The sequence below is a fragment of the Balaenoptera physalus genome (assembly GCF_965194825.1).
Source record: "Balaenoptera physalus genome assembly, chromosome: 19".
NCBI lineage: Eukaryota > Metazoa > Chordata > Mammalia > Artiodactyla > Balaenopteridae > Balaenoptera > Balaenoptera physalus.
The window spans coordinates 5,829,360-5,853,973 of NC_138900.1; the positions used below are offsets into that span (position 1 = coordinate 5,829,360).

General features: G+C 54.4%; 2 protein-coding genes and 1 long non-coding RNA gene across 13 annotated transcripts in view; 2 read left to right on the forward strand and 1 right to left on the reverse strand.

Annotated features, from left to right (window-relative positions):
- HAS1 (hyaluronan synthase 1) overlaps positions 1-10,862 on the forward strand; it is a 45,704-nt gene extending 34,842 nt beyond the window's left edge. The window contains exons 6-9 of the mRNA XM_082437276.1: positions 951-1,658; positions 3,513-3,738; positions 4,345-4,477; positions 6,654-10,862. Coding sequence (XP_082293402.1) covers positions 951-1,658; positions 3,513-3,738; positions 4,345-4,477; positions 6,654-7,329 — 1,743 coding nt within the window. The 3' untranslated portion in view covers positions 7,330-10,862. The remainder of the gene's footprint in view (positions 1-950; positions 1,659-3,512; positions 3,739-4,344; positions 4,478-6,653) is intronic.
- Positions 9,065-23,957, reverse strand: SPACA6 (sperm acrosome associated 6). Of its 11 annotated transcripts, none has more exons than XM_082437321.1 (10): positions 20,448-23,957; positions 20,050-20,127; positions 14,063-14,131; positions 13,342-13,365; positions 12,897-12,974; positions 12,657-12,766; positions 12,064-12,220; positions 11,768-11,978; positions 11,280-11,379; positions 9,065-11,033 (listed from the first exon to the last, which is right to left on the reverse strand). In XM_082437321.1, the coding sequence occupies exons 1-9, from the start codon at positions 20,659-20,661 to the stop codon at positions 11,340-11,342; spliced, it is 981 nt and encodes a 326-aa protein (XP_082293447.1). In that variant the 5' UTR covers positions 20,662-23,957; the 3' UTR covers positions 9,065-11,033; positions 11,280-11,339. The 11 variants fall into 11 exon arrangements, with proteins under 11 accessions (XP_082293447.1, XP_082293448.1, XP_082293446.1 ...); XM_082437322.1 differs by having other exon boundaries at positions 11,280-11,468; positions 20,448-23,951; XM_082437320.1 differs by lacking the exon at positions 20,448-23,957 and having other exon boundaries at positions 11,768-11,972; positions 20,050-20,437.
- LOC309648579 lies at positions 12,963-15,743 on the forward strand. Its single transcript, XR_014256721.1, has 2 exons — positions 12,963-13,187; positions 15,588-15,743. It is a non-coding gene; the product is annotated as an uncharacterized lncRNA (long non-coding RNA).
- Positions 23,958-24,614: the final 657 nt, after the last annotated feature.

Below are 24,614 nucleotides of genomic sequence, written 5' to 3' on the forward strand. Positions count from 1 at the left end.
GGGCGCTCCTGAGGAGTAAAGCCAGTATATAAGGTTGTGGTTTAGTGACTGGATTCTTAGGGTTCAAATCTTGGCTTCTCTGACAGACTTGTGGTTGCCAAGGGGGAGGAGGGAAGGATTGGGAGTTTGGGATTAGCAGATGCAAACTATTCTATATAGAATGGATAAACAACAAGGTCCTCCTGTATAGCACAGGGAGCTATATTCAATATCCTGTGATAAATTATAATGGAAAAGCATATGAAAAAGAATATATACGTTTAACTGAATCACTGCTGTACAGCAGAAATTAACACAACACTGTAAATCAACTGTACTTCAATAAAAAAATTTTTTAATGCAACAAACAAACAAACAAAACCTTGGCTTCTCTGCTTTCCAGGCAGACCTTGGGCAGGTTGCTGCACCTCTGTGTGACTCAGTTGCCTCATCTGTAAAATGGGGATGGTAATAATAGTACCTAGCTTATAGGGCTGTTGCGAGGATTCAAATAAGTTAGTTCCTATAAAAGGTTTAGAGCACTGCCTGGCGCATATCACACTGCATTCTTCTTTTAGATGTATATTAGTATTACTAGTATTATCTTAACACTAAGAAACCTTTATGAGATGAATCATTATTTTCTGTGCCACTAAGAAGGAGGAGGGAAACCTTTGTTTATTAAACTGTGACACTCCACTGAGTGTAATCCTCGTGGATTTAAAAGCTGTTAAAAATGTGGAAAAAAATGTATTAGAATCAATATAAGCAGGCATTCAGCCTTGATAACTGTTTTCCACATTTATTTTCATTAATGAAAATAACTTTGCAGTACCCAGGGGATTTTCTTTACGAAAAGGGTATGTTATATCACTGGCCTGGAAACAAAACCCAGGAGGGCTTCCCTTCCCCCGGGGAGGCATTTCAGGACCCTCTTCCCCTTCCTATCCCCTCTCTCCGCTCCCTGGCAGGACGTGCCCAAGCCCAGCCCCGCGGCCCGCCACTGCTCCGGCCTGGCCCGGAGGGTGCTGACCATCGCCTTCGCTCTGCTCATCCTGGGCCTCATGACCTGGGCTTACGCCGCCGGCGTGCCGCTGGCCTCGGATCGCTACGGCCTCCTGGCCTTCGGCCTCTACGGGGCCTTCCTCTCGGTGCACCTGGTGGCGCAGAGCCTCTTCGCGTACCTGGAGCACCGGCGGGTGGCGGCGGCGGCGGCGCGGCGGGCGGCGGCGCGGGGCCCTCCGGACGCGGCCACGGCGCGCAGCGTGGCGCTGACCATCTCCGCATACCAGGAGGACCCCGCGTACCTGCGCCAGTGCCTGGTGTCCGCGCGCGCCCTCGTGTACCCGCGTGCGCGGCTGCGCATCCTCATGGTGGTGGACGGCAACCGCGCCGAGGACCTCTACATGGTCGACATGTTCCGCGAGGTCTTCGCCGACGAGGACCCCGCCACCTACGTGTGGGAGAGCAACTACCACCAGCCGTGGGAACCTGCGGCGGCGGGCGCGGCGGGCGAGGGCGCCTACCGGGAGGTGGAGGCCGAGGATCCCGGGCGGCTGGCGGTGGAGGCGCTGGTGAGGACGCGCAGGTGCGTGTGCGTGGCGCAGCGCTGGGGCGGCAAGCGCGAGGTCATGTACACCGCCTTCAAGGCGCTCGGCGACTCGGTGGATTACGTGCAGGTGAGTGGAAGGCACCCGCGCCGCATCCGTGGCCCTGACACCCCGAATCCCACCCACTTCCCTCGGATCCTTCATTCAATCTAGAGATCGGAATGAACCTCTTCTTTCCTTCCTTTACTCATTCATCCATTCAGTGGAGAGATTCTTTCCTTCGCTCAATCATTCACACGTCCATGTATCCACCTATCCAATAGGGAAATCACTCCTTCATTTTATTCATTCATTTATCCATCCAACGAAGAGATTGCTTCCTTCTTTCCCTCGTTTCTTCATTCATTCATCCATTTGATGCAGAGACTTTCCTTCACTCACTCATTCACTCATCCATCCCTTTATCCATCCATTCAACATAAAGATTCATTCATCCATTCAATATAGACTGTCTCCCTACCTCTTTCCCTTCCTTCTTTCATTGTAGTCCTTTCTTTTCTTCACTCATTCATTCATCTAATCAGCCAATACAGAGATCATTCATTCCTTTATTTATTCATTCATTCAATGGAGAGATTCCATCTTTTCTTCATCTAATGTAGAGATTCTTTCTTTCACTCATTCATTCGTGCATCCATCTGTCCATCCAGTATGGAGATCATTCATTCATTTATTCATTCACTTATCCATTAAATGTAGAGATTGGTCCATTCTGTTTCTTCCCTTCTTCATTCATTCAGTGTTGAGATTCTCTTGTTCATTTACCCATCCATTTACCTATCTATTCAATAGAGAGATTTATTTGTTCATTTTGTCATTCATTCATCCATTCAATGTAGTGATTCATTCATTAATGCACTGCATTATTTTTTTTTAATTGCTGCGTAACAAATTTCCACACATTTGGCAGCTTGAAACAAAACACATTTATTATCTCAGAGTTTCCATGGGTTAGGGGTCTGGGCAAAGCTTAACTGGATCCTCTGTTCATGGTATCATCAGGCTGCAGTCATGATGTCAGCTGGAGCTGGGTTTTATCTAGTGCTCAGGGGCCTTTTCCAAGCTCATGTGTTTGTTGGCAGAATTTGTTTCTTTGCCGTCATAGAACTCATGGCAGCTTGCCTCATCAAGACCAGGAAGAGAGGGGTTTCCCTGGTGGCACAGTGGTTAAGAATCCGCCTGACAATGGAGGTGACACGGGTTTGAGCCCTGGTCGGGGAAGATCCCACATGCCGCGGAGCAACTAAGCCTGAGCGCCACAACTACTGAGCCTGTGTGCCTAGAGCCCGTGCTCTGCAACAAGAGAAGCCACCACAATGAGAAGCCCGCGCACCGCAACGAAGAGTAGCCCCTCCGTGCCGCAACTAGAGAAAGCCCGCCTGCAGCAACAAAGACCCAACACAGCCAAAAATTAATTAATTAATTAATTAATTAATTAATTTTTAAAAAGACCAGCAAGGGAAAGTCTCTGACTTCTAGACCCTCTTTTAAAGGGCTCACCTAAAAAAAAAAAAAAAAGGGCTCACCTAATTAGGTCAGGCCCACCCAGGATACTCTCCCTTTGATTAACTTAAAGCCAACAGATTAGGGACCTTAATTACATTGCAAAACTCCTTCACCATTTCCATACAAGGTAATACAATCATGAGAGTTATATGTCATCACTTTGGCCATATTCTATTGGTTAGAAGCAAGTTACAGATCTTGCCCACACACCAGAAGATGGTATTATACAAGAGCATGGGTGTTGGGGAAGAGGTCATGTTAAAATGTGATTAGATATTGAAAGTGACTAAAAAATTCAAAGTTGTGTTCAGATTGGCTGCAGAGTGTCCCAGCTCCTCCCTATCCCTTGGTGCCCTCCCCTCAATTACCAACCCCATGCAGGGATCTTGGCTGACCCTGGTCCCTTCCACCTGACAGGTCTGTGACTCAGACACGAGGCTGGACCCTGTGGCACTGCTGGAGCTGGTGCAGGTGCTGGACGAGGACCCCCGGGTAGGGGCTGTTGGGGGCGACGTGCGGATCCTTAACCCTCTGGACTCCTGGGTCAGCTTCCTAAGCAGCCTGCGGTACTGGGTGGCCTTCAATGTGGAGCGGGCTTGTCAGAGCTACTTCCACTGCGTGTCCTGCATCAGTGGTCCCCTAGGTGAGCAGGGGTAGGGCTTGGGAGGGCCATGGATGGGGCAGAGAGGGACGGGAGAAGGGGAGCCAGAATGGATTGAAGATGTGATTGAGACTGGGGACAAAGATGGGGCTGGGGCAGGAACTGGGGATAGGGATAAGATTGGAAATTGGAGGTGGGGATGGTTTTTGGTGTTGGGAATGGGTTGGAGAAAGGGTGTGGATGGGGATTGGGATTGGGGCTGGGGGAGGGTTTGGGGAAGGGGAAGAGATGGGTTTGGAGTCAAGGACAGTGTTGGTGCTAGGTTTAGGGTTGGAGATGGGTTTTTGGATGAGGATGGGTAGGGGATGGGGCTGAGAATGGATGCGAGATTGGGGATGGGTTTGCAGTCAAAGTGGGTGTGGGTCAGGAACAGGACTGGGGCAAGTTTGGGATGGGTGTGGGGGTGAGGAAGGATTTGAGGTTGAGAACAGGACTGGGGCTGGAGTTGTCACTGGAGACAGGTTGAGAATGGGATGAAGATGGTTAAGGATGGGGTTGGGATTGGAGACGAGTTGGTTTGGAGATAGGACTGGGGATGGTGTTGGCAACAGCAGAGGCTGATGCTCCTGTACTCCCTTCCCCACCTAGGCCTATACAGGAACAACCTCCTGCAGCAGTTCCTTGAGGCCTGGTACAACCAGAAGTTCCTGGGCACCCACTGCACCTTTGGGGATGACCGTCACCTCACCAACCGCATGCTCAGCATGGGCTATGCCACCAAGTAAGCTGAGGGTTAGGGTGGTTGAGTCCCAGCAAATGTGTGTGTGTGTGTGTGTGCGTGTGCTGGAAACTCTCGAAACCTAAAGTAAATTTCAAGTGAGCTCTATCAAGTGAGATTTTAGGGGAGAGGGAAAGAAACCCTATGGAGCAGAAGTGGCATTTGTGTTGAATCAGGGAGCAACAGCCAGTGAGACATTAGGGGAGAGTGGAAGATACCACAGGGGCATTTGCATTGAACCATGTGACCCCGTGGACTCTACTTAGTAGGGCAAGGTGAGGGTGGGAATTCCGCCTAGAAGATACAACCTCAGATGGGGCCAGATGGCCCTACCATGGAGAGCACAGATTACCCCAATCTGTGGGGAGAGAAAGAGATCAATAGAGTGGGATCTAGCTAGTGAGAGAGTGAGTGAGAAGATTCAAGTGGGAGAGGAGGGGAGTGCCTAAACTCTAGTAAGTGCTTCAGGAAGAAGAGATGTGATTCAATGAGGCTCAGGGGGTGTATGGGCTAGACCAGTGAAGTTCAGAGGAAAGGGATTTCTATGAAGTTAGACTCGGTGACAGCACCAGAGACAACTCGGGGTATACCAAGGGAACCCATGCATTCATTCACTTGACAAATATTCTTTAAGTGCTGCCAATGTTTTCGGCTCTGGGGATGCAGCAGCAAACAAAAGAGATGCAAATTCATGCTTACATTGATTGGGGAGACAGACAATAAATAAAATATGTAAGTAGAACATATAGTGTATTAGATAACGATACACGCGAAGGTGACACATAAAGCCAGGAAGGGGAATAGGAAGTTTCCAGGTAGGGAGTGAAATGTTAAATTAGGGTAAGATAAGGATGGGCGGGAAATAGCGCAGCAAGGGAGAGAGTGTCAGGAGAGGACGGAGAGTTCACGGGGCTGGGGTTGGAGGTGTCCACGCATGAAAGGCTTGTGTGCCACAGTAAGAACTGTGAACTAAGATGAGGGAGCCACGAGGAGGGGGTTTGAGCAGAGGGGTGGCATGTTGTTCTAACAGGATCCCTCCAGCTGTTTTGAGTACAGACTGCAGGGAGGAAGAGGATTAGCAGGGAGGACCTTGAGGATGTCAGGTGACACAGGGGAAGGAGACTGGACACTGTCAAACAGTGCCCGCGGGGATAGACTAGTTTGACCCCTCCTAACAAACTGACTGCTGGAGGCCACCTAAGGTGATGCTCCGTACAAGCGATTCTAGCTTTGCGTCGGCTGGGCTGGAAACCGGGGAGGGATTGATTAGTCATGTCTGCCAGAGCCACAGGAAGGGAGCGCAGTGGTTCCATCGAGAAGCTCTAACGCATGGGCCACCCTAGGTAGGAACCATGCCTGGCTTGTTCCTCACCATGGTGCCTGCCAAGAATAGTATTCGTGATGGATTAGTGATAGCATTAGTAATACCGCAGTGATATTAGTAATGCCAGTAGTTACATTCGTCATAATAAAAATAGTAGCGGTCGTTATCATCTATTGAGCAAGTACTATATACTGGCCCTAAGCACTTAGCGTTTAATCCTCATCTATTAGGTAGGAACCATTATTGACCCCATTTTACATAGGAGAATGAGACAGGCTGGGACCTGGGACCCTTTACTGCAGTGCTTGCGCCTAAACAAACATCTCCTCCAGCAACAAAATACAAAGAAACTATAAGAGACTAAAAATAACTGCACACATATGCAGCTGGGCCAAATTATGAACAACAAGCTACAAAAAGGCCAAACCTCAAGAGCCACTTCTGAGGTGTGGGGAGAAAAATCAGGGTCCTGTGCAAGATCCCCGCCCACGGCACCACCAAGGGGGTGGGCAGGCCACCTAAGCTACCCCCTCCAGCCCACCCACTGATCCGCCCCGACCCTCACCCCATGTAAGGGACCAGCTCGTCCCCGTGTCCCCTCCCCCTTCCCCCAGCGAGCAAGGGAACCTGTTACTTGCAGCAGGAGTCGCAATAAAGCCTTACTGGAATTTCTCCTCTGGCCTTTTATCGATTTCTATTGATGAAAGAGTCCAAGGACCCAGGTGGGCATCAAGAACCCCGAGGCCCACAGAGGTTGAGAAAACTTGCCCCAGGGGCCATTTCCGGCTCCCGCTCTCTGTCCGGGGGCCCCAAGGGGAGCCGCGCTGACGGCCCTGTCTCCCCCCACCCGTCCAGGTACACCTCGCGGTCCCGCTGCTACTCGGAGACGCCCTCCTCCTTCCTGCGCTGGCTGAGCCAGCAGACGCGCTGGTCCAAGTCGTACTTCCGCGAGTGGCTGTACAACGCGCTCTGGTGGCACCGGCACCACGCGTGGATGACCTACGAGGCGGTGGTCTCGGGCCTCTTCCCCTTCTTCGTGGCGGCCACGGTGCTGCGGCTCTTCTACGCGGGCCGCCCGTGGGCGCTGCTCTGGGTGCTGCTGTGCGTGCAGGGCGTGGCGCTGGCCAAGGCGGCCTTCGCGGCCTGGCTGCGGGGCTGCCCGCGGCTGCTGCTGCTCTCGCTCTACGCGCCGCTCTACATGGGCGGCCTCCTGCCCGCCAAGTTCCTGGCGCTGGCGACCATGAGCCAGAGCGGCTGGGGCACGTCCGGCCGCCGCCGGCTGGCCGCCAACTACGTGCCGGTGCTGCCGCTGGCCCTGTGGGCGCTGCTGCTGCTCGGCGGGCTGGTCCGCAGCGTGGTCCACGAGGCCCGGGCCGACTGGAGCGGCGCCTCCCGCGCGGCCGAGGCCCGCCACCTGGCCGCGGGGGCCGGCGCCTACGTGGGCTACTGGGCCATCATGCTGACCCTCTACTGGGTGTGGGTGCGGAGGCTCTGCCGGAGGCGGGCGGGGGGCTACCGCGTCCAGGTGTGAGTTCAATGCGCGGGGCGCCCGCTCAGCGGGGCTCCGGGGGCGGCCAGAGGAGACCTACCAGGGTCCCCGGAACCACGAACTTGCCGGGTGACCCTCTGGGCCTCAGTTGCCCTCCTCTGTGAAGTGAGGGGCTCGACCCAAGACTCTTCAGCCTGGACTCTTTAGGGGGCTGGGACTTCTGGGTCTCTTGGGAGGGGTATTTATTGAACAGGGTGTGGGCTTTTAGGGGCAGGGGGGGAAAGGGGTCCCCATATGCTGTCCTGGGGCCCCCGATTTCTCCCTGTTCTTATTTAACCTCCATTTGTACTGTGTGATTAGGATATAATAATTTTATTTATTTTCTTCCGAGCCTACCTCCTCCGTTCGTTTTCTTTTTCTTTATTTTTTTTTTGAGAATTAAGGGGGCTGAATGGTTGAGAACTGGGAACTCGTGGCTCCGTCTGGGGTGCCAGCTGTTTGAAACTAGACAGGATACCCTCCTTCCTCGGAGCCTGGACTCCCTCTTTGGAACACAGGGATAGGAGTCCCGTGGATTAGGGCTGTTTTGAGGGTGGAATTTCTCAACTCCTCATTCAGATACTTACAGAGCACCTACTATGTACCCGACACCATCATTTCATTTCATTCATTCTTTGATTCAATCGGCCACAAAAACATTTATCGATTTCCTATTGAATTCCACACACTTTGCCAGGTTTGCAAATACAGAAGCAATTAAGAGGCAGAATTTGCCTTCCAGGAGCTCCTAGTCAATTAAGCAAAGAGACTCTGATCCCTAGTTAAGGATACCCAGACACATGCCTCTGTGACTTCTGTTGTCACAGAGGTGGGATGATTTAAATGACTAAAACTATTAAAGATTAAAAATTCAGTTCCTCAGTTGCACTGGCCACAGTTCTGGTGCTTCATGGCCACACGTGGCTGGTCGCTGCCATACTGGACAGGGCAGGTCTAGAACGTTTCCATCAAGGCAGAGAGTTCTACTGGACATTGCTGCTGTCCTGACCATTGATCCTGACCCTTGTCTCTTCTTTCCTATCCAACATTCTGACCCATCAGCAAATCCCACTGGTTCTACCTACATGACAGACCTAGGACCACTCTCCTCACCTTCACTGTCACTGCTTTGTCCCCGAGCTGCATCTCTTCCCTGGATTAAAGTTGCTATCTCATGCCTGGATTACCACCTAACAGTGACCTCTGCTTCCACCCTTGCCCCCTACAGTCTGTTATCCATGCAGGAGCTATGTAAATCAAATCAATTCATGACATTCCTTGGCTCAAAAACTACCATGATCTCATACGGAGGAAAATCAAGACTTTAGGGTGGCCAAGGTCCTGCATGAACTGGTCCCCCCCGTGTTCTCTCTGACCTCACTGCATACTCATTTCCTAAAGCCCTGCTCCCAGTGGATTGAACTCCTGGCTATTCTTCCACACACCAGGCACACCCCTGCCTCAGGGCTTTTGCTCCTGCTGTTTCTTTTGCCTGGAGCACTCTTTACACATATATCCACATGGCTCATACCTCATCCCCTTCAAGTCTTTATTCTAGGGGCACCTTCTTGGGTGAGGCCTTCTCCAAAGATCCTATTGCTACCCTCCTCCCCCTAACACCCCCTATCTGTTTCCCTGCTTTTTTTGCTCCATCACATATATTATCATATGCCTTGGTGCACATTTTTGCATAATTTTCTTGTTTATTTTTTGACCATCGATGAGAATCTAAACTCCATGAGGGTGCAGAATTTTTTTTTTAATTAAAGTACAGTTAATGTACAATATTATACAAGTTTTAGGCATACGACAGAGTGATTCAATAATTTATAGGTTATACTCCCATTTAAAGTTATTATAAAATATTGGCTATATTCCCTGTGCCGTACATTATATTCTTGTAGCGTATTTATTTTATACATAATAGTTTGTATCTCTTAATCCCCTCCGCCTATCTTGAGGGTGCAGATTTTTGTCTGTTCTGATTTCTTCATTGCTGTGTCTACAGTGCCTTGAAAATGCCTGGCACATAGTAAACGCTCAGTAAATATTTGCTGATTGAATGAATCAGTGAAGGGGAACACATCGGTGAATAAGAACATGAAGGATCTTACCTTTTAAGCGGGGAAGACACAAAACCAAATTAAAAAATAAGGCTACATTAGGTCTGAACACATATAATGCACAAGCTAAAATAGGGGGATGTTGGGAACTCCCTGGTGGTCCAGTGGTTAGGACTCAGTGCTTTCATTGTTGAGGGCCCGGGTTCGATCCTTGGTCAGGAACCAAGATCCCCCAAGCCTCGTGGCACAGCCAAAAAAAATTAAAAAATAAAAAATAAAATAAGGGGCTTCCCTGGTGGCGCAGTGGTTGAGAATCTGCCTGTCAATGCAGGGGACACGGGTTCGAGCCCTGGTCTGGGAAGATCCCACATGCCGCGGAGCAACTAGGCCCGTGCGCCACAACTACTGAGCCTGCACGTGTGGAGCCTGTGCTCCGCAACGAGAGAGGCCGCGATGGTGAGAGGCCCGCGCACCGCGATGAAGAGTGGCCCCCGCTTGCCGCAACTGGAGAAAGCCCTCGCACAGAAACGAAGACCCAACACAGCCATAAATAAATAAATAAATAAAATTAAAAATAAAAAATAAATTTAAAAAATAAAATAAAATAGGAGGATGTCATGTGGGAGGAGGGGAGTAGCCAGAGGTGACATTTGAGCTGGGACCTGTGCAATGAGAGGGAGGTGGCTTTGTGAGGTTCAGAGTAAAGTCATTTCAAGTAGGAAGAACAGCATGTGCAAAGGCCCAGGGATAGGACTGAACTCTGCATGTTCAAGGAGCAAAAAAAAGAAGGCCAGTGGGGCTAGAGAGTAAAGAGGGGGAGGAGAAGAAGGTGGAGTCAGGCACATAAACACAGTGCCCGCCCACACAGCCCTGTCCTGGAGATTAAATGGGTTAATGCATGTAAAGGCCATTCAGGGGAAATCATAACTGAGTTAACTAGACAAAAAAGGGATTATTCTAAGCAGAAAATAGTATGTACCCAGGTCCTGGAGAGAATGTGAAGAATCATGATGAATACAACGAATGAGCAAAGGCCAGAGGAACTGCAAGATAGAAAGATCAAGGGGGAAGAGTGGGGTGGGACAAAGTTAACCAGAACCTTGGGGGCCTTTGGAGGCCTTGATAAGGAACTGGATTTTGTTCCAATGGCAATGGGGAGCCACTCAAGGGTTCTGAGCAGAGGAGTGACCTGATCTGACAAACTTCAAAATATCACTCTAGAGGCTGGGATTGACATATACACACTACTATATATAAAATAGATAACTAATAAGGACCTACTGTATAGCACAGGGAACTCTACTAAATGCTCTGTAATGACCTGTATGGGAAAAGAATCTAAAAAGGAGTAGATATATGTATGTGTATAACTGATTCACTTTGCTGTACAGCAGGAACACAGTATTGTAAGTCAACTACACTCCAATAAAAATTAAAAAAATAAAACCTTAGCCAAAGTAGCAAAAAAAAAAATCACTCTGGCTGCTTTGTGGAGAATGGACTGCGTTGACACAAGGCTGAGCAGAGCCAGGGAGGCCAGTGGCGACGGGCTGCCGCAGTGATACACGCAAGAGATGGTGGCGGACCACGGAGACAGCGCAGCTCCATGAGATATTTAGGAATTAAAAAGGCTGAGATTTGGACCTAGATTGGAAGTGGAGGAGGAATTAAACGCAACTTCGGTTTCTGGTTGAGCAGCTGCGTGGATGATGGTGCCCTTTACGACAGCAAGAAAGTCTTGGGGGAGGAACAGGCTTTCAGGGCGATATCAAGAACTCTTTAAGGGTGACTGCTGCAGGCGGAAATGTCCAGGATGCTGCCACAAATCTGCGGAGGGGCCTGGGCTTGCACCTAAAGCCTCAGTACAGGAGCCTGAGCTGCGCCTCTTACCGTCGTTATGGGGGCATGGGCACCTGGGCACCTTTGGGGTGTGCCGCTCTTCCTCCTAAGTTAGTAGTGACCACCTTCGAAGATGAAAGAATCTAGAGAGCTGAAATAAGATTCTTTATTTTAGGGATGGAAATAGGATAAAAAAGATACCTTTGTTAGTCGCCGCTGCAGTACCATCGAAAGAATATCCTGGGGAAAAAAGGAGATGTTCGTGTGTGTGTGGGAGAGGCTGGGGACCAGAGATCTGGGTCCTGGAGCCTAGGTCCCAAAGGTGGGTGATAGGGCTTGGACTCTTAGATCTGAGAAAATAGGGGTTGGGGGTTATGACTCCTGGCCTGAGGAAGGAGGGGGTGGGGGCCTGGACTCCTGAGTAAGAGGGTCTGGAGACTCGGACTTCTGGATCTGAGGCAGGAGGGGCTGGAAACCCAGACCCTTGGGTCTGGGAAAGGAGAGCCAGATGCTGGGATTCTGGGGTCCCAGGGACTCACCACGCCAGCACGGTCGCACTGGCTGAGGCTAAGGCCACAGCGACCGCGAGCAGGCACTGATTGCCCGGCGTCAGAGCCTCGGGCCTGGCCAGCAGCTCGCCCAGGCTGGGCGTCCAGGGTTCGATCATCTCCCCCTCCCGTGGCGCCCAGCGCAACACTTCCCGAAAAGCGACCTGGAGCTCAGTCTCCCCGCGCGGTGGCGGACCTGTCACTGCGGGGACGCGCACGTCAGCCGGGCGCGAGCCCCACCCCTCACGTAGCCCCGCCCCTGCCGCGCAGCTCCGCCCCGCCCGCACCGTTCAGAAAGAAGTAGAGCCGCGCCAGGGGGCGCTGGTCGTGTGTGATCACGCAAGAGAAGGTCCCGCGGTGCGTGGGCTGCACCGGCCGGATCCGTGCCAGGTATCCTCGGGCCCGCGGAATCTCTCGGAAGTAGGACAGGTCCTGAGTCCGGAGCTGCGGGACGCTCGGGCTGGAGCGGCGAGAGGAGGGGGGCCCCTCGCCCCTCGCCCAGAAGAGATTCTCTCCGCCCCGACTCGCCAAACCACAACGTAAAGCCCCGCCCCCGAGCTAGACCACGCCTTCCTGAGCCCTGGCCCCACCCTCAGCTCTTATTTGTCGATCTTTCACGCATAGTCCCGCCTCCTAAGTCTTGACTCCGCCTCTTGGGCCTAGTATTTGCTCTCCCGCCGAAAACCTTTACGGATAACCCACCCCTGAGCTCAGGTTGTGCATTGTGAGCTTTGCCCCTTACCCTTAAATGCCGAGACCCTCCCCTTGCACGAAGTCTGAATCTAGACCGAGTCCCCACCCTCTGCATCCTGACTCCCCATCCTCTAGTAAAGCATCACCCGCCTCCTAAACTCTTCATGCTGGACCCTCCCCGACTCACACCTCCTCCTGCGAACTTCCAGGAATAGGTGATCTCTTCCTTAGGCAGCTGGAAGTTCACAGTGCAAAAGAACATAGCCTGATGACCCCGAGTCACCGTCAAGTCCTGAACTGAAGACAAGTCCGCATCACCGCCTCGGCCCGCCCACGTCCGGCCCCACCCCCAGACCACGCCTCCTCCTCACTCAGCTCCCTCTTCCAGTTTTTCAGGTTTCTTGCCCTTCAAGGCCACGCCCCTCACCTGGGCAGTCTAGCGGGAGGTCGCAGACCGTGGAGTAGCACCCTCGGCAGCGGAAACGCCGGGCGACCTCCTGGAGTCCTATGGGACGGGAACGCTGGATCTGGGCTCCATCTGCCTCCCCTAGCCCGGGTCCCTTCGGCCACCTTAAGGTCTATTTAACCTCCTTGGATTCTACCTGCCAGACAGAATCTGGGCCCCGCCTTCCCTGTGCTCATTGGCCAGCTCTCACCACTCTCCAGCCTCTAGGATTCCTATTGGTTTGCTTTGGTTTTCGGACCCACCTTTTATGAGGTTTGTGAACAATACCTGGTTTACTTACTTTTCCCCATGGCTCGTATTGGCCCCTTAGGATCAGAGGCCCACCCATCCTCTCCCATTTGTCCCAGGTTTCGACCCCTACCACCTCCCTTCCCCCGCAATTCTGAGCTTTGAATGATGTGCTTACCGCAGGGAGGGATGCAGGCCTGGACTGCGGAGAGAGAGCAAGCGTTACTACCCTGTAAGTCGCGGCAGGTGCCCACCTGAAGTTCCCCTAGAGGAAACGTTTCTGGGCCGGATGCATTCCTCCAAGAGGACAGAGCCAGGCCTGCCGCGGTCCACCTAGGGGGCGGGGCCAAGCCTGCAGCATTCCACCTGTAGGCGGGGCCAGGCCTGCAGCATTCCACTAAGAGGTCAGGCAGACGGGGTCGGGGGAAAAGGGCGGCAGGCCTGCTGCTCTCACCAAGGAAGCAGGGCCAGCTCCGGTGTATTCCGTCAAGCGGGGCGGGCTTAGATCCTGGGCGATGCTCGGAGGGGACAGTCTAACTAGGGGGCCCAGTTAGAGGTGTGGTCAGGCTGGAAGTAGGCCCTAAGGCGGCCCGGTTGGAAGGGAAACCTTTCAGGGAGTGCACAGGGCCAGACACAGAGATCCAGGAAGAGGCCCGGGCTAATCTGGGACAGGACCGTCCTAAGAAGCGGTCCCAGCTAGAGATAACCTTCCGTCGGAGGGGCGGGGCCGGACCCACAGTGGTCCGAGCAGAGGAAGAGGCTGTGTCCCGAGTGACCCGCCAAGGGAAGCTCGGCTCAGAGATCGGGCCGGGGGTTTGTGCTGAAGGGAGCAGATGGGGGTCTCGGGAGTGGGGTTTTCTAATTGTCTGTGCCTGGGGGAAGGAGATGGTCTATTTTACCTTCTTTAAGCTGTAATATAATCTTCTGTATTTTCTCCGCGGCATGAGGAAAGGCAACCCGAAAGGACCCTGGAGGGTAGAGGGAGTCCTTGTAGTAAAGACCCTTCCCCAAGGCTGGCCGAGCTTGACAGGACTCGCTGTCATCGTGCCTGTGCCCCTCCCCCAACCCCTCTCCACCCCCATGTCTCTGGTATATGCCACATCCTCCTACCCTGTTTACCCCAAAGGCTGACAAATCCCCACATCTCCTTCCTTCTGCTGACTCTGGACTAATCTCTCTGATGGAACCCCTCAGCATCATCTGTGTTATCTTGTTGAGGGGAAAGGGAAGATAAAGGTCACATTTCTTTCAAGGCCTACGAGGCTCTATATGGTCTGGCTTACTCTCCCTCTCTATTCCATCCCTAATACCCACCTTTCATTCCCCCTAATATGAAAAGAACCATACTCTCTAGCACCTCAGGGCCTTTGCACATGCCACCTTCAGTTTCTAGCACATCTCTACCCCTACTCCTACTCATCCTTCATGTCACACCCTGTGTCACCTCCTTAGAGGTTTTCCCTGACCACAAGTATAATCTAATCCAGTCCCCTATTTTTGTCTCTAATAGTGCCCCATTCATTCCATTATAGCTCTCACCAGTTTGCAAATACATACATTTATATATACATAGTGATCATTTAAGTCTGTCTCTTAGTGCTGTGTCCTCAGAACCCAGGAGAGGGCCCTGAGTCTTAGAAATAAGTATGTGTAGAATGAATTCCAGGATCCAACTGGAATGGAGACCACAGCTGGAGGCAGTGGCCCCAATCCATCCTTTGGATGTGTTATATTTGGCCTGGAAAGTATTTTTAAAAATGAACCAGTTGCCATCATGTAAAATTTGGGAAAAGTCACATAAAATGTTTGGCATCCCTTTAAGAAACTTGGAAGAGCTGTAAGAGAGACGGTATTTCCATGAGGCAGCAGCTAGCTGGAGCTTAGTAGCAGCCTTCCCCTTCAGACAGGGCACACACTCACTTTTACAGAGCTCCCAGCCTCTTCATTTCTATCCCTCTTGCACTCCTTTTTTTCCCCTTTTCTTTCTCTTCTTTATTTTTTTTGGCCATGCCACATGGCACCATGTGGGATCTTAGTTCCCCGACCAGGTATCGAACCTGTGCCCCCTGTAGTGGAAGCATGGAGTCCTAACCACCAGGGAAGTCCCTCACTCTTTTTATGTTCTCTGTCCTTATGGATGTTTGAGTTTTGACCACTGAAATGGCCTCCAAGCTATAAGGTTTTGGGGCTTTTTCAAAGTGGATGGGTGGAATGATTTACAGGGGGAGGTGGTTTTGGAAGTCAAGAAACGTGGCAGGGTCCTATGGGCTGAATTGTGTCCCTCCCAAATTCATATGTTGAAGTCCTAACCCCCAGGCCTTTAGAATGTAACTGTACTTGGAGATAGAGTCTTAAGGAGTTAATTAGGTTAAAATGAGGTCTTTAGGGTGGGCCTTAATCCAATATGACTGATGTCCTTAGAAGAATAGGAAATTTGGACACAGACACAGAGGGAAGACAGTAATCTACAAGCCAAGGAGAAAGGCCTCAGAAGAAACCAACCCTGCTGACACTGACACCTTGATCTTGGACTTCTAGCCTCCAAAATTGTGAACAAATAAATTTCTGTTATTTAAGCCACCCGGTCTGTGGTATTTTGTTACAGCAGCCCTAGCAAACAAATACACAGGGATTGCCAGTTGCCTCAAAATATCTATTTTCTCTTTAGTAACATAATACTGCATTTTAGCTGAGAAAGCACCCTTCCCAGCTTCAGCTAAAAGACTGCATTTCCCAACCTCCCTTGCAGCTAGTTGTGGTCATGTGACCTAGCTGTGATCATATGACCAACTTCTGCTCCTTGAGATTAAGTGCAAATGTCATGTGTGAGTTACAGAAAGTAGCCTTAAGAGAGAAATGGTGCCATATTATTGATCCCTTCCCCTTCCTCCATCCTGTTGCCTGAAACTTAGATTTGATGGCTGGTGCTCTAGCAGTTATAAAGGACCATGAGGATAAGGGGGTATACTCTAAGATGGTAAGGCAGAAAGTTGGAACAGGCTTGGGTTCCCAGGAAAATGGAGCTGCCATACTAGCCTTAAGTGCCTACCTCAAGACTTTTTTTTAATGGGAGAAATAAGCTTCTAGCTTACTTAAGCCATTGCAGGTTTCTCTGCAATTTAAAACCATACAAAACAGGAGGGAATTGAGAATACTGGCAAGAGACTGGCTGAAGTGATGATCATTGGGTAGAAGCTGGAGGGGGCACTGAAGCCAGGAAGCAGGTTTAAAATGAGGGGTCAAGGACTTAGTGGTCTCTCCTTGGCCACAAGGCAGGCGTGTGGTCTGGAGATGGCAGGATGGTCAGGAGGATGTGGTCCGAGTTGGGTGCTCAAATGAGAGGCCAGGATGTTGGAGGAGGCGCATCTAAGGAATATCTGTGGACCAAACCAAATGACTCATGGGGAAGGGATACACCAAGTTAGCCATGGGGCAGGGGAGAAGCATGGGAGTGAAGTAGGGATGGAGTGAAATATCCAGAGAGGCCAAGGGGCAGGGGCTATATCAACTGAACCACCAGGGGGGGCGCGGGTGGATGTTATAAAGTCTCCCCCAAAAGAGGTGCTTCATTAGGAACTTCAACTGTTTCTGATCATCTGGGTTTGAGTCCTGTCTCTTCCAATTATAAGCACACCTGTCTCACACCTGAGCTAGCCATCACACATCCTCCTGCCTATGTGACCTCGGCCAAGTATTTAACCTTCCTGATCCTCAGTTTCCTCGTTCATAAAACGGGGACAATATTGGTGTCTACCTCACAGGGTTGGCGGGGAGGATTTAATGTCATACAACATAAAAGCATTCCCCTTCCAAACTATGCGCCAGGTACCATTTAATGACCATGTGGGATAATGTCTCTAAGTGCTTGGAAGGGTGCCTGGCACACCGTGTTATAGAAGGGTCACCTACTGGTATTCCCATCCCCAAGTTTGAGATGGGGAAACCAAGGCACAGAGAGGTTAGGAAGGCGGCCCAAGGTCACAAAGCTAGATTTGAACCCAGGTGGTCCCACTCCAGAGCCTCCACATGCGACCACTACCTGTGGTACACACACTGCCCTCCTTGACACCATATTAGCCACTCCATAGTTTATATACACTAACAGTGTCACCTGCCACCACCGGGAGCCACTCTGAGTCAGCACGTCCATCTCTCAGGTCCTCCATTTGGGAGAGACCCGGGAGTCATCATCGATTCTTCCCATACCCCTCACCCCATATATGTCGGGTCCAGATATCTCCTGGGTCCATCCTCCCTGTCCAGCTGAGCCCCAACTTGCCCATCTGGAAAATGGGGCTATAAAACTCCACCTCATAGGGCTGATGCAAGGATATCCTTTAGGAAGATAATTAACAAGTAACTCTGCCAGGACTTCCCTGGTGGTCCAGTGGTTTAGACTCTGAGCTTCCACTGCAGGGGGCACGGGTTCGATCCCTGGTCAGGGAACTAAGATCCCGCATGCCGCACCGCATGGCCAGCAAAAAAATATATAAACAAAACACAGCATCTTCCATGTAAGGGGCAGGTTGGTCTGGGCCCACCTGAACCACCGCATCTGGTCCGAGCCACCACTGACCTCACTGGTCTCTCTGCTTCAGCCCTTGACCCACGTGGCCTTAGTCAGACACCCTCCTTCCTTAAAATCTTCCAATGGCTTCCCCATATCAAGAGCAAAAGCCGAAGAGACTGGCTAAAGTGACGGTCATTGGGTATAAGCTGGAAAGAGGAGCCACCTCAGTTAAAGTCAGACCAAGGGCCCGCCATAGCGGTTCTCAAAGTGTGTCCCTAGAACAGCAGCAGCAGCTCCTGGGAACTTGTTAGAAATGTCCATTTCTGGGCCCCACCTCAGACCTACTGCTCAGAAACAGACGGTGGGGCCCAGGAGTCTGCATTTTAATAAGCTCCCGGGAGATTCTGACATACACTGTGGGGCTAGAGAACCACTGGCCCCAGGGCCTTTGCACTGGCTCTTCCCTCTGCCTGGAAGCTCTCTCCCCAGGTTATCTTCATGGCTCTCACTGTCCCCTCGTTCCAGTCTTTGCTCAATTGGACCTTCCCATTTGCACCTCTCCTGATCACCCCATCGGCCACCCCATTCCCTTCCCCTTCTGTTCTCCTCCACAGCACAGATCACCAACTGACATCAATGGCATTTCACTGATTATGTTTAATAATCAACATAAGCAACCTGAGGGCAGGTGGCTTGCACTTTTGGTCACAGCTGTGTCCCTGTCACATTCAATAAATACCTGTGGAGTACCAGCTTCTCCCAGCCTCCAATCTCCCTCCAGTCCGTCCTCCATATGGCCCCAGAGGATCTTTCTACACCCAGAGCTGACCCTGCCCTTCCCCAGCTCACAGCCCTGCTCCTTCAGGACAGAGTGTCAAGTCTCCCTGACTCCCAGCTGAACCCTGGATGTCCCCCAGGCCCCTCGCAGTCATTACATCCTCGCCCAGCTGGCCATCTGCCCCCATCCCTGCTCTTCCTCCCAGGCTCCCCGTCTCAGGGATGACCCACTGCCCCCTCAGGCATGGAGCCGGACCCCGGGCACGGCTCCTAACCCTCTTCTTCCCCTTTTCCTGAAGAGCTCACAGATCCAAGCCCCATCCCTCCTGCCCTTGACTCTCCCCACCCGATCCCCTCTTCTCCACCTTCACAACCCCCGCCCCAGCTCTGGCCTCCTTCACAGCAGCCTCCGCCCAGGCCTCCCAGCCTCCACTCTCTCCCCTGCTCCAGTCGGTCCCACACACAGCACTCGCCAGGGTCTTCTACACCCAGAGCTGGACTTGTTTCTGCTCTTTTCAAAACCTTCTGTGACAAGTTGGCCTACACTGGGGAGAAAAGGCATCTCCCGGAATCCTCCTCCCTCCTCCCCAGCCAGCTCTGAGTTCCTCAGCTCTCCAGTTGGGGGCGGGGGATCCGCAGCTGAAGTCTTCTCCATGCTGGACCCCCCGGGCGCCCCCTGGGTAGATGGGAACCTCGTCATGTTTAGGGATCTTTGTCAAAAAGCTCCGTGGCAAGAGCAGGAAGCAAAAGAAGTTAACAGCTAAGATGCAGAAATAAGTGCAGAGCCCCCAGACCACTGACGTGGCCAGTTTATGCTGCAAAGCAGTGAGCGCTCCCACCCCCAGTCTCCAGCACACTGTGGGCATGGGGGTGGGGGGGATCCTGTGTCACGTGACCACGGTGGCCTGCTGTGATCACTGCTCAGGCTGCCCCTGGGCCGAAAAGGCCGCCCCAGCCCTGAGGTCCCTCCCCACCGGCACACGCATGTGTTTCTCTACAGTGTGTGTCTCACCCACCCCAAGGCTGTCACGTGTGCCTGTCTCCCTTCACAGCTGTCACCTGAATCATCCTCTCTCTCCCTGTTCCTACCTGTCTTCCGGCCCCCTAATAGCCTCACATGTCAAAAATGTGGCATTACTTTGTTAACTGTAGGGAATATGTGTGTTTTATCCTAGAGGAAGATCTCCTCCCTGAAGTCTGTCTCACTGGGGGTGCCCCTCCCTCCCACTGAGCTCTGAGGCCACCCTGGGAGGCAAGGAGATTGCCCCATCTCTCAGATGGGTAAGTTGAGGCCCGGGGGGGGCCGGGGGGGCGTGATGCATCCAGAATCTCATAGCCAGGAAGAGGGCAAGCCACACAGTGAGGTCAGAACGCACATCTCCCTGATCTCAGCTGGCTTGAGACTCTAAGTTACTTCTGCACTGTCCCCACCAGCCCCTGCCCATCTCCTCTCCCCGACAAGGCTGCCCAGCTCCCTCAGCTTCAAGCGTCACCTCCTCCGAGATCACTGTCAAGTTCTGGGCTTTCCCCGCAAAAACATCCATCTCCTGGGGGCTCCAAGCCCACATCTCCCACCGCTGCCGGCCCCGCCCCACTCACCCTGGGCAGCCGCCACCTCCTGCAGGGAGTGGCTCATCTGGGTGAAGGCGTCGTGCAGGTGGCTCCTTTCATCGTAGTCTGGGGGTCGGAGGCAGGAGCTGGGGCGAAGCGGTTCCCCCAACACCACGTCCCCAAAGTGGACCTTCCTCTGCCTCTCTCTGAGTCTCTGGTCCCCCGTCTCTGAGTCTCTGGCCCCCGCAAAGTCTCTGTCCTCCCGTCTCTGAGTCTCTGGCCCCCGCAAAGTCTCTGTCCTCCTGTCTCTGAGTCTCTGCCCCCCCCCAAGTCTCCATCCTCCCGTCTCTGAGCCTTCATCCCCCTCAGTCTCTCCAGGCCTCTCTGGTCCCTCCCTCCACATGCCCCCCTTGGGGCCCTGGAGGATGGTGGGGGGGTCGCCTCACTGATTTCAGTGTCCAGGAGGCCCTTAAAGGCATCTGTGAAGGCCTCCTCACACTTCCCGAGGTCGGGGCTCTCCAGGCCGGTGAAGATCTGGCAGATTTGGAGGCGCTCGTTGTAAGACGTGAAGCAGAGGAGACAGGCCCAGGCGGAGGCCCTGAAAACCGTGAGGGCCACCAGGGCGGACGGCACAGCGCTCCCTGGGGCCAGAAGGGCCATAGCGGAGGGTCTCAGCCTGTGGAGAAGCTGGAGACTTTTGTGAGGTCACCGTGGTGTGGGGGAGGGGCTCAAGATACGGGGTCAGAGGTCAGGTTTCAGTCTCCAGTCCAATGTCAGGCTCCAGGGTTTTCAGGGAGGAAGGGTGTGTGGGGTCAGTGGTCAGGGGTCAGGGGTCGGACCCCAGGCTGATGGTTGGGCCGGATGCCAGGCTCCCAAGAACCTCACCTGTGACCCTGGACGTCCTCACAGGTTAAAGGGTCTCAGGGACCCAGAGGCCGGCAGTACGGTGTGCGGGGGCCCGCCAGGCCCTGGGGTGTGGTAGTGGGGTGCAGCAGAAACGGACATGGCACAGAGACACCGTGAGGGCCCGAAAGACAGAAACCGAGCCATGGAGAGACATCGGGAGCGTCAGAGACCCAGAAAGCACCATAAGAGACAGATGGAGACAGGGTCTCAGAGGTCACTGTGCAGAGACGCAGCGGGGATGGACAGACAGAGAGAAAGCAAAGCAGAGATATCCTGATGGGAGAGGAACTCTTCGAGGGAAGGGGGAGGAAGGGATGGAGGGACGAGGACACGAGGAGCAGCCCAGCCTCTCCTCCTAGGATCCCTGCGGCAGCCCCTCTCCCCAGCCTGGCGGGGTGGGGCAGGGGACCAGGGTCAGGGGTCCCCGCCGGGCCGTCCCGTGCAGGGCGCAGCCTGGGGAAAGCTAGGAGGCCGTATAGTGATCTCCGTGGGTGTCCTCCTCAACTATACAACCTCCTACCTCAGCCCGGGGGGCGCGGCAGGTGGACAGACAGACGGATGGACTGGACGGACAGACGGGGGCCAGGGAGGGCGGGGAGGGCCGGGGAGGCCCCAGCCGCGATGGTGAGCCCCCGACACGGACCCACAGACACGAGCTTGTGTGCGGCGAAGGCCCCGCAAGGTCGGTTCTACGGGTGGGTGCCAGGACCCAGGAATCCGGGCCCCCGGCCCCCTCCTCCCCAAGGAACCCAGGAGTCAGTCCCTCGGCCCCTTCCTCACCAGGGACCCAAGAATTCACGCCCCAGGCCCCTTCCTCCCCATAGGTCCCCGCAATCCAGGCCCCCTACCCCCCTCTCCTCCCCCTGATTCAGAAGTCCAAGTCCACAGCCCCCCTTCTCCCCTGGGGACCCAGGAAGCCGGGCCCCCAGCCCCCTCCCTCAGACCTGGGAGTCCGGCCAGTCCTGCCTCCTTGGAGAAGACACAGCCTGGTTTCCTGGATCCCGGGTCAGAGGGAACCTCACCTGTTTTGGAGTTTGGTCCCTTGGACAAGACAGTTCCCTACCTACCTGTCAGATTTGGAAATCCAGGACCGGTGTGGAGACCGCCCACGGGATATAAAACCGTCAAAGCCTTTCTGGGTATTTTTTCCCCTCTCTCTTCCCTTCTTTTGGCCTCTCATCATGCACAACACTGACAGCTACGATCCCTGAGCGCTGATACCGCCCCAGGCCTCTGTCATGTGGCAGGCAGGGGCTCAAGGTGCCATCACACCCCCATTTTGCAGGTGGGAAGGCTGAGCCCCAGCCAGCTGGTGAGTGGGAGGGGCCAGGCCTGCAAGGCAGCGGGACCAGCACCCACCCTTCCCACCCCTGGGCTGAGTCTGTGCACCTGAGAGCCTCCGCCTCTGTCCAGCGCTCCGTCTGTCTTGCTCTCACTGTCTCCGGCTCCATCTCCATCTTTCTGCTTCTCTCTCCCCGTCCTGCCGTGTCTCTTTCTGCTGCCGCTGGCTCAGTCTCTGTCTTACCTGGTCTCCATTTCCTCCAGCCTCTGCGTGCTTCTCCCCGGCTCTGCGCTGCCCATCCTCCCCCTCAGCTCTGCCTTCTCCTCCTCACGGTGCCTTTCTCAGTCCGTCTCTCTCTCCTCTCCCCCCCTCCTGGTTCTCTCTCCTTTCTCTTTTCTCTTTCTTTTCCTTTCCCTTCTGTCTTTCACCCTCCTCTTCTCCCCCCCCCCACCCCGTCTTTGTCCCTCTCCTTCTCTCTCTCCCTCAATTTCCCTGTCTCACTCTCCTCTCCCCCTTTTTCCTGTTTGCCTCCCTCTCCCTCCCCGCCTTCTCTCCATCCCTCTGTCTCCTTTGCTCCCCTCTGTCTCTCTCCTTTTCTCTCTCCCTTTCTCCTTCCCTCCCTCCTAGGTCTCTCTCCTCCCTTCCCTCCCTCCCCTTCTCTCTCTCTCTCTCTCCCTTTCTCCTTCCCTCTCTCCCTCCCCCTCGCAGCAGCTCGGAGCCAGGTCTGGAGCTGGGGTGGCTCAGAGAAGGGGCCCAGGGCTGGGGTAGCGACCTACTGAGGAGGGGGAGGAGAGGCGGGAAGGGGGCGGAGGAGGCAAGGGGGGAGGAAGGGGCCAGAGACGGGTCTACGGTCCCAGCTCTCATTCCCCTTCCCTCCTTCCCAACCTCCCAGACCCTCAGGCGGGGGCGAGAGTCAGGCCAAGGTGGGGAGGAAGGGGAAGGGAGGAGGCTGCCCCCGCCGCCCCCCCACCCAACAACCTGGCCCAGAGCCCAGGCCTGGGTTCCCAGCATGCCCCGGGGCTGCCTGGGGCCTGAGGAGGGGGGTGAGAGCAGAGGGGAAGCTGAGAATCTTAAAGATTTGCAGGACCTGAGCATCTCCCCACTCCTCCCACACATTTCTCCTAGGGAAAACTGAGGCCCAGAGAGAAGGGTCAGGACTTGTTCAAGGTCACTGGACAAGGCCTTGGTGGAGGCCTGAACTCCCTGGGCCCATAGGCCGGATTTGGGGAAAAGGTTGGAGCTGGACTTCCCCCAGGTCTGGGTCCCCCTCCCCCTCTCTGCAGACCCTGGGGAGCCCCCAAGGGTCAGAGAGCAGACCCAAACAGTCTGGCACCATGGCAACCAGTTGGCGCCGCCCCCTTAACCCCCAGAGGGCTGGACTCCAGCTGGGGCTAAAGAGGAGGTGGGGACTCCTGGGTTCTGGGGAGGAAGGGGCTGGGGGCCCGAACACTGGGCTTTCGTGGAGAGCGGGGGCTGGAACGTGGAGCCCCAGGTCTGAGGGGAGGAGAGGCTGGAGGCCCAGACTCCTGGATCTTGGGGTAAAGGGGGCTAGGGGTTCGCATTCTGGAATTCTGAGGGAGGGGGCTGGGTCGCGGACTCCCAGGTCTAAGGGAGGAGGGGGCTGGGGCCTGGAATCCCGGGTCCCCAGGGGAGCCTGGATGCTGGGCCTCTCCTCCGCCAGACATCCCCTGCCCCCGCCGCTGACCCTGGCCTGTCTGGCAGCCCAGACAGCCTCCCCCACTCCTCTGCAGCCCCCTCCCACTTGCACGGCTCACCCTTGACCCCTCAAAGCCCCGCAGCCCCTTCCCTGCCCCTCCCCCTCCCCTCCAGCCAGACGTTAACCCTTCCGTTGCCACAGGCACCTCCAAAGCCAGACTCTCTCCCTCCACCTCCCCTGAGGGCGCGGGAGGGCATCTCGCCCTAGTCGGCTCCAGCTCCGAACCTAGCTACCCCAGCCCCATCTCTCTCCTCCCAATGGAAACCAGGAGGTGTTCCCTGCCCGCTCCTCCTCCTGGATCCCGGAATCCAGGCCCCCAGTCCCCTCCTCCAAGGATTCAGGACTCTGGGTTCCCAGCCCCCTCCTCCTCCAAGAACCCAGAAATCCAGGCCCCCGGCTGCCTCCTCCCCTTAGGGACCCTGGAGTTCGGGTCCCGGGCCCCATCCCCCTCCCTCTCCGCAGACTCACGGCTCTGCAGCTCCAGCGTCGGGGGGAAGGGTCTCGGTGGGCAGCGCCCGGGCCGGGCTGAGCCGGGCCCCGCCGCCGCCGCCGACAGCTCTCCATCCTCTCCCCGCCTCCGCCGCCCGACGGCCTCTCCCCTTCCTCCCGGCGTCCCCGCCATCCTCCTTCCCTCCTCCCCGATTCCCTCCGGCCTGCGCCTCCTCCCGGCTCTGCGGGCCCGGCTCCCCCGCCCGGGACCCCGCCGGA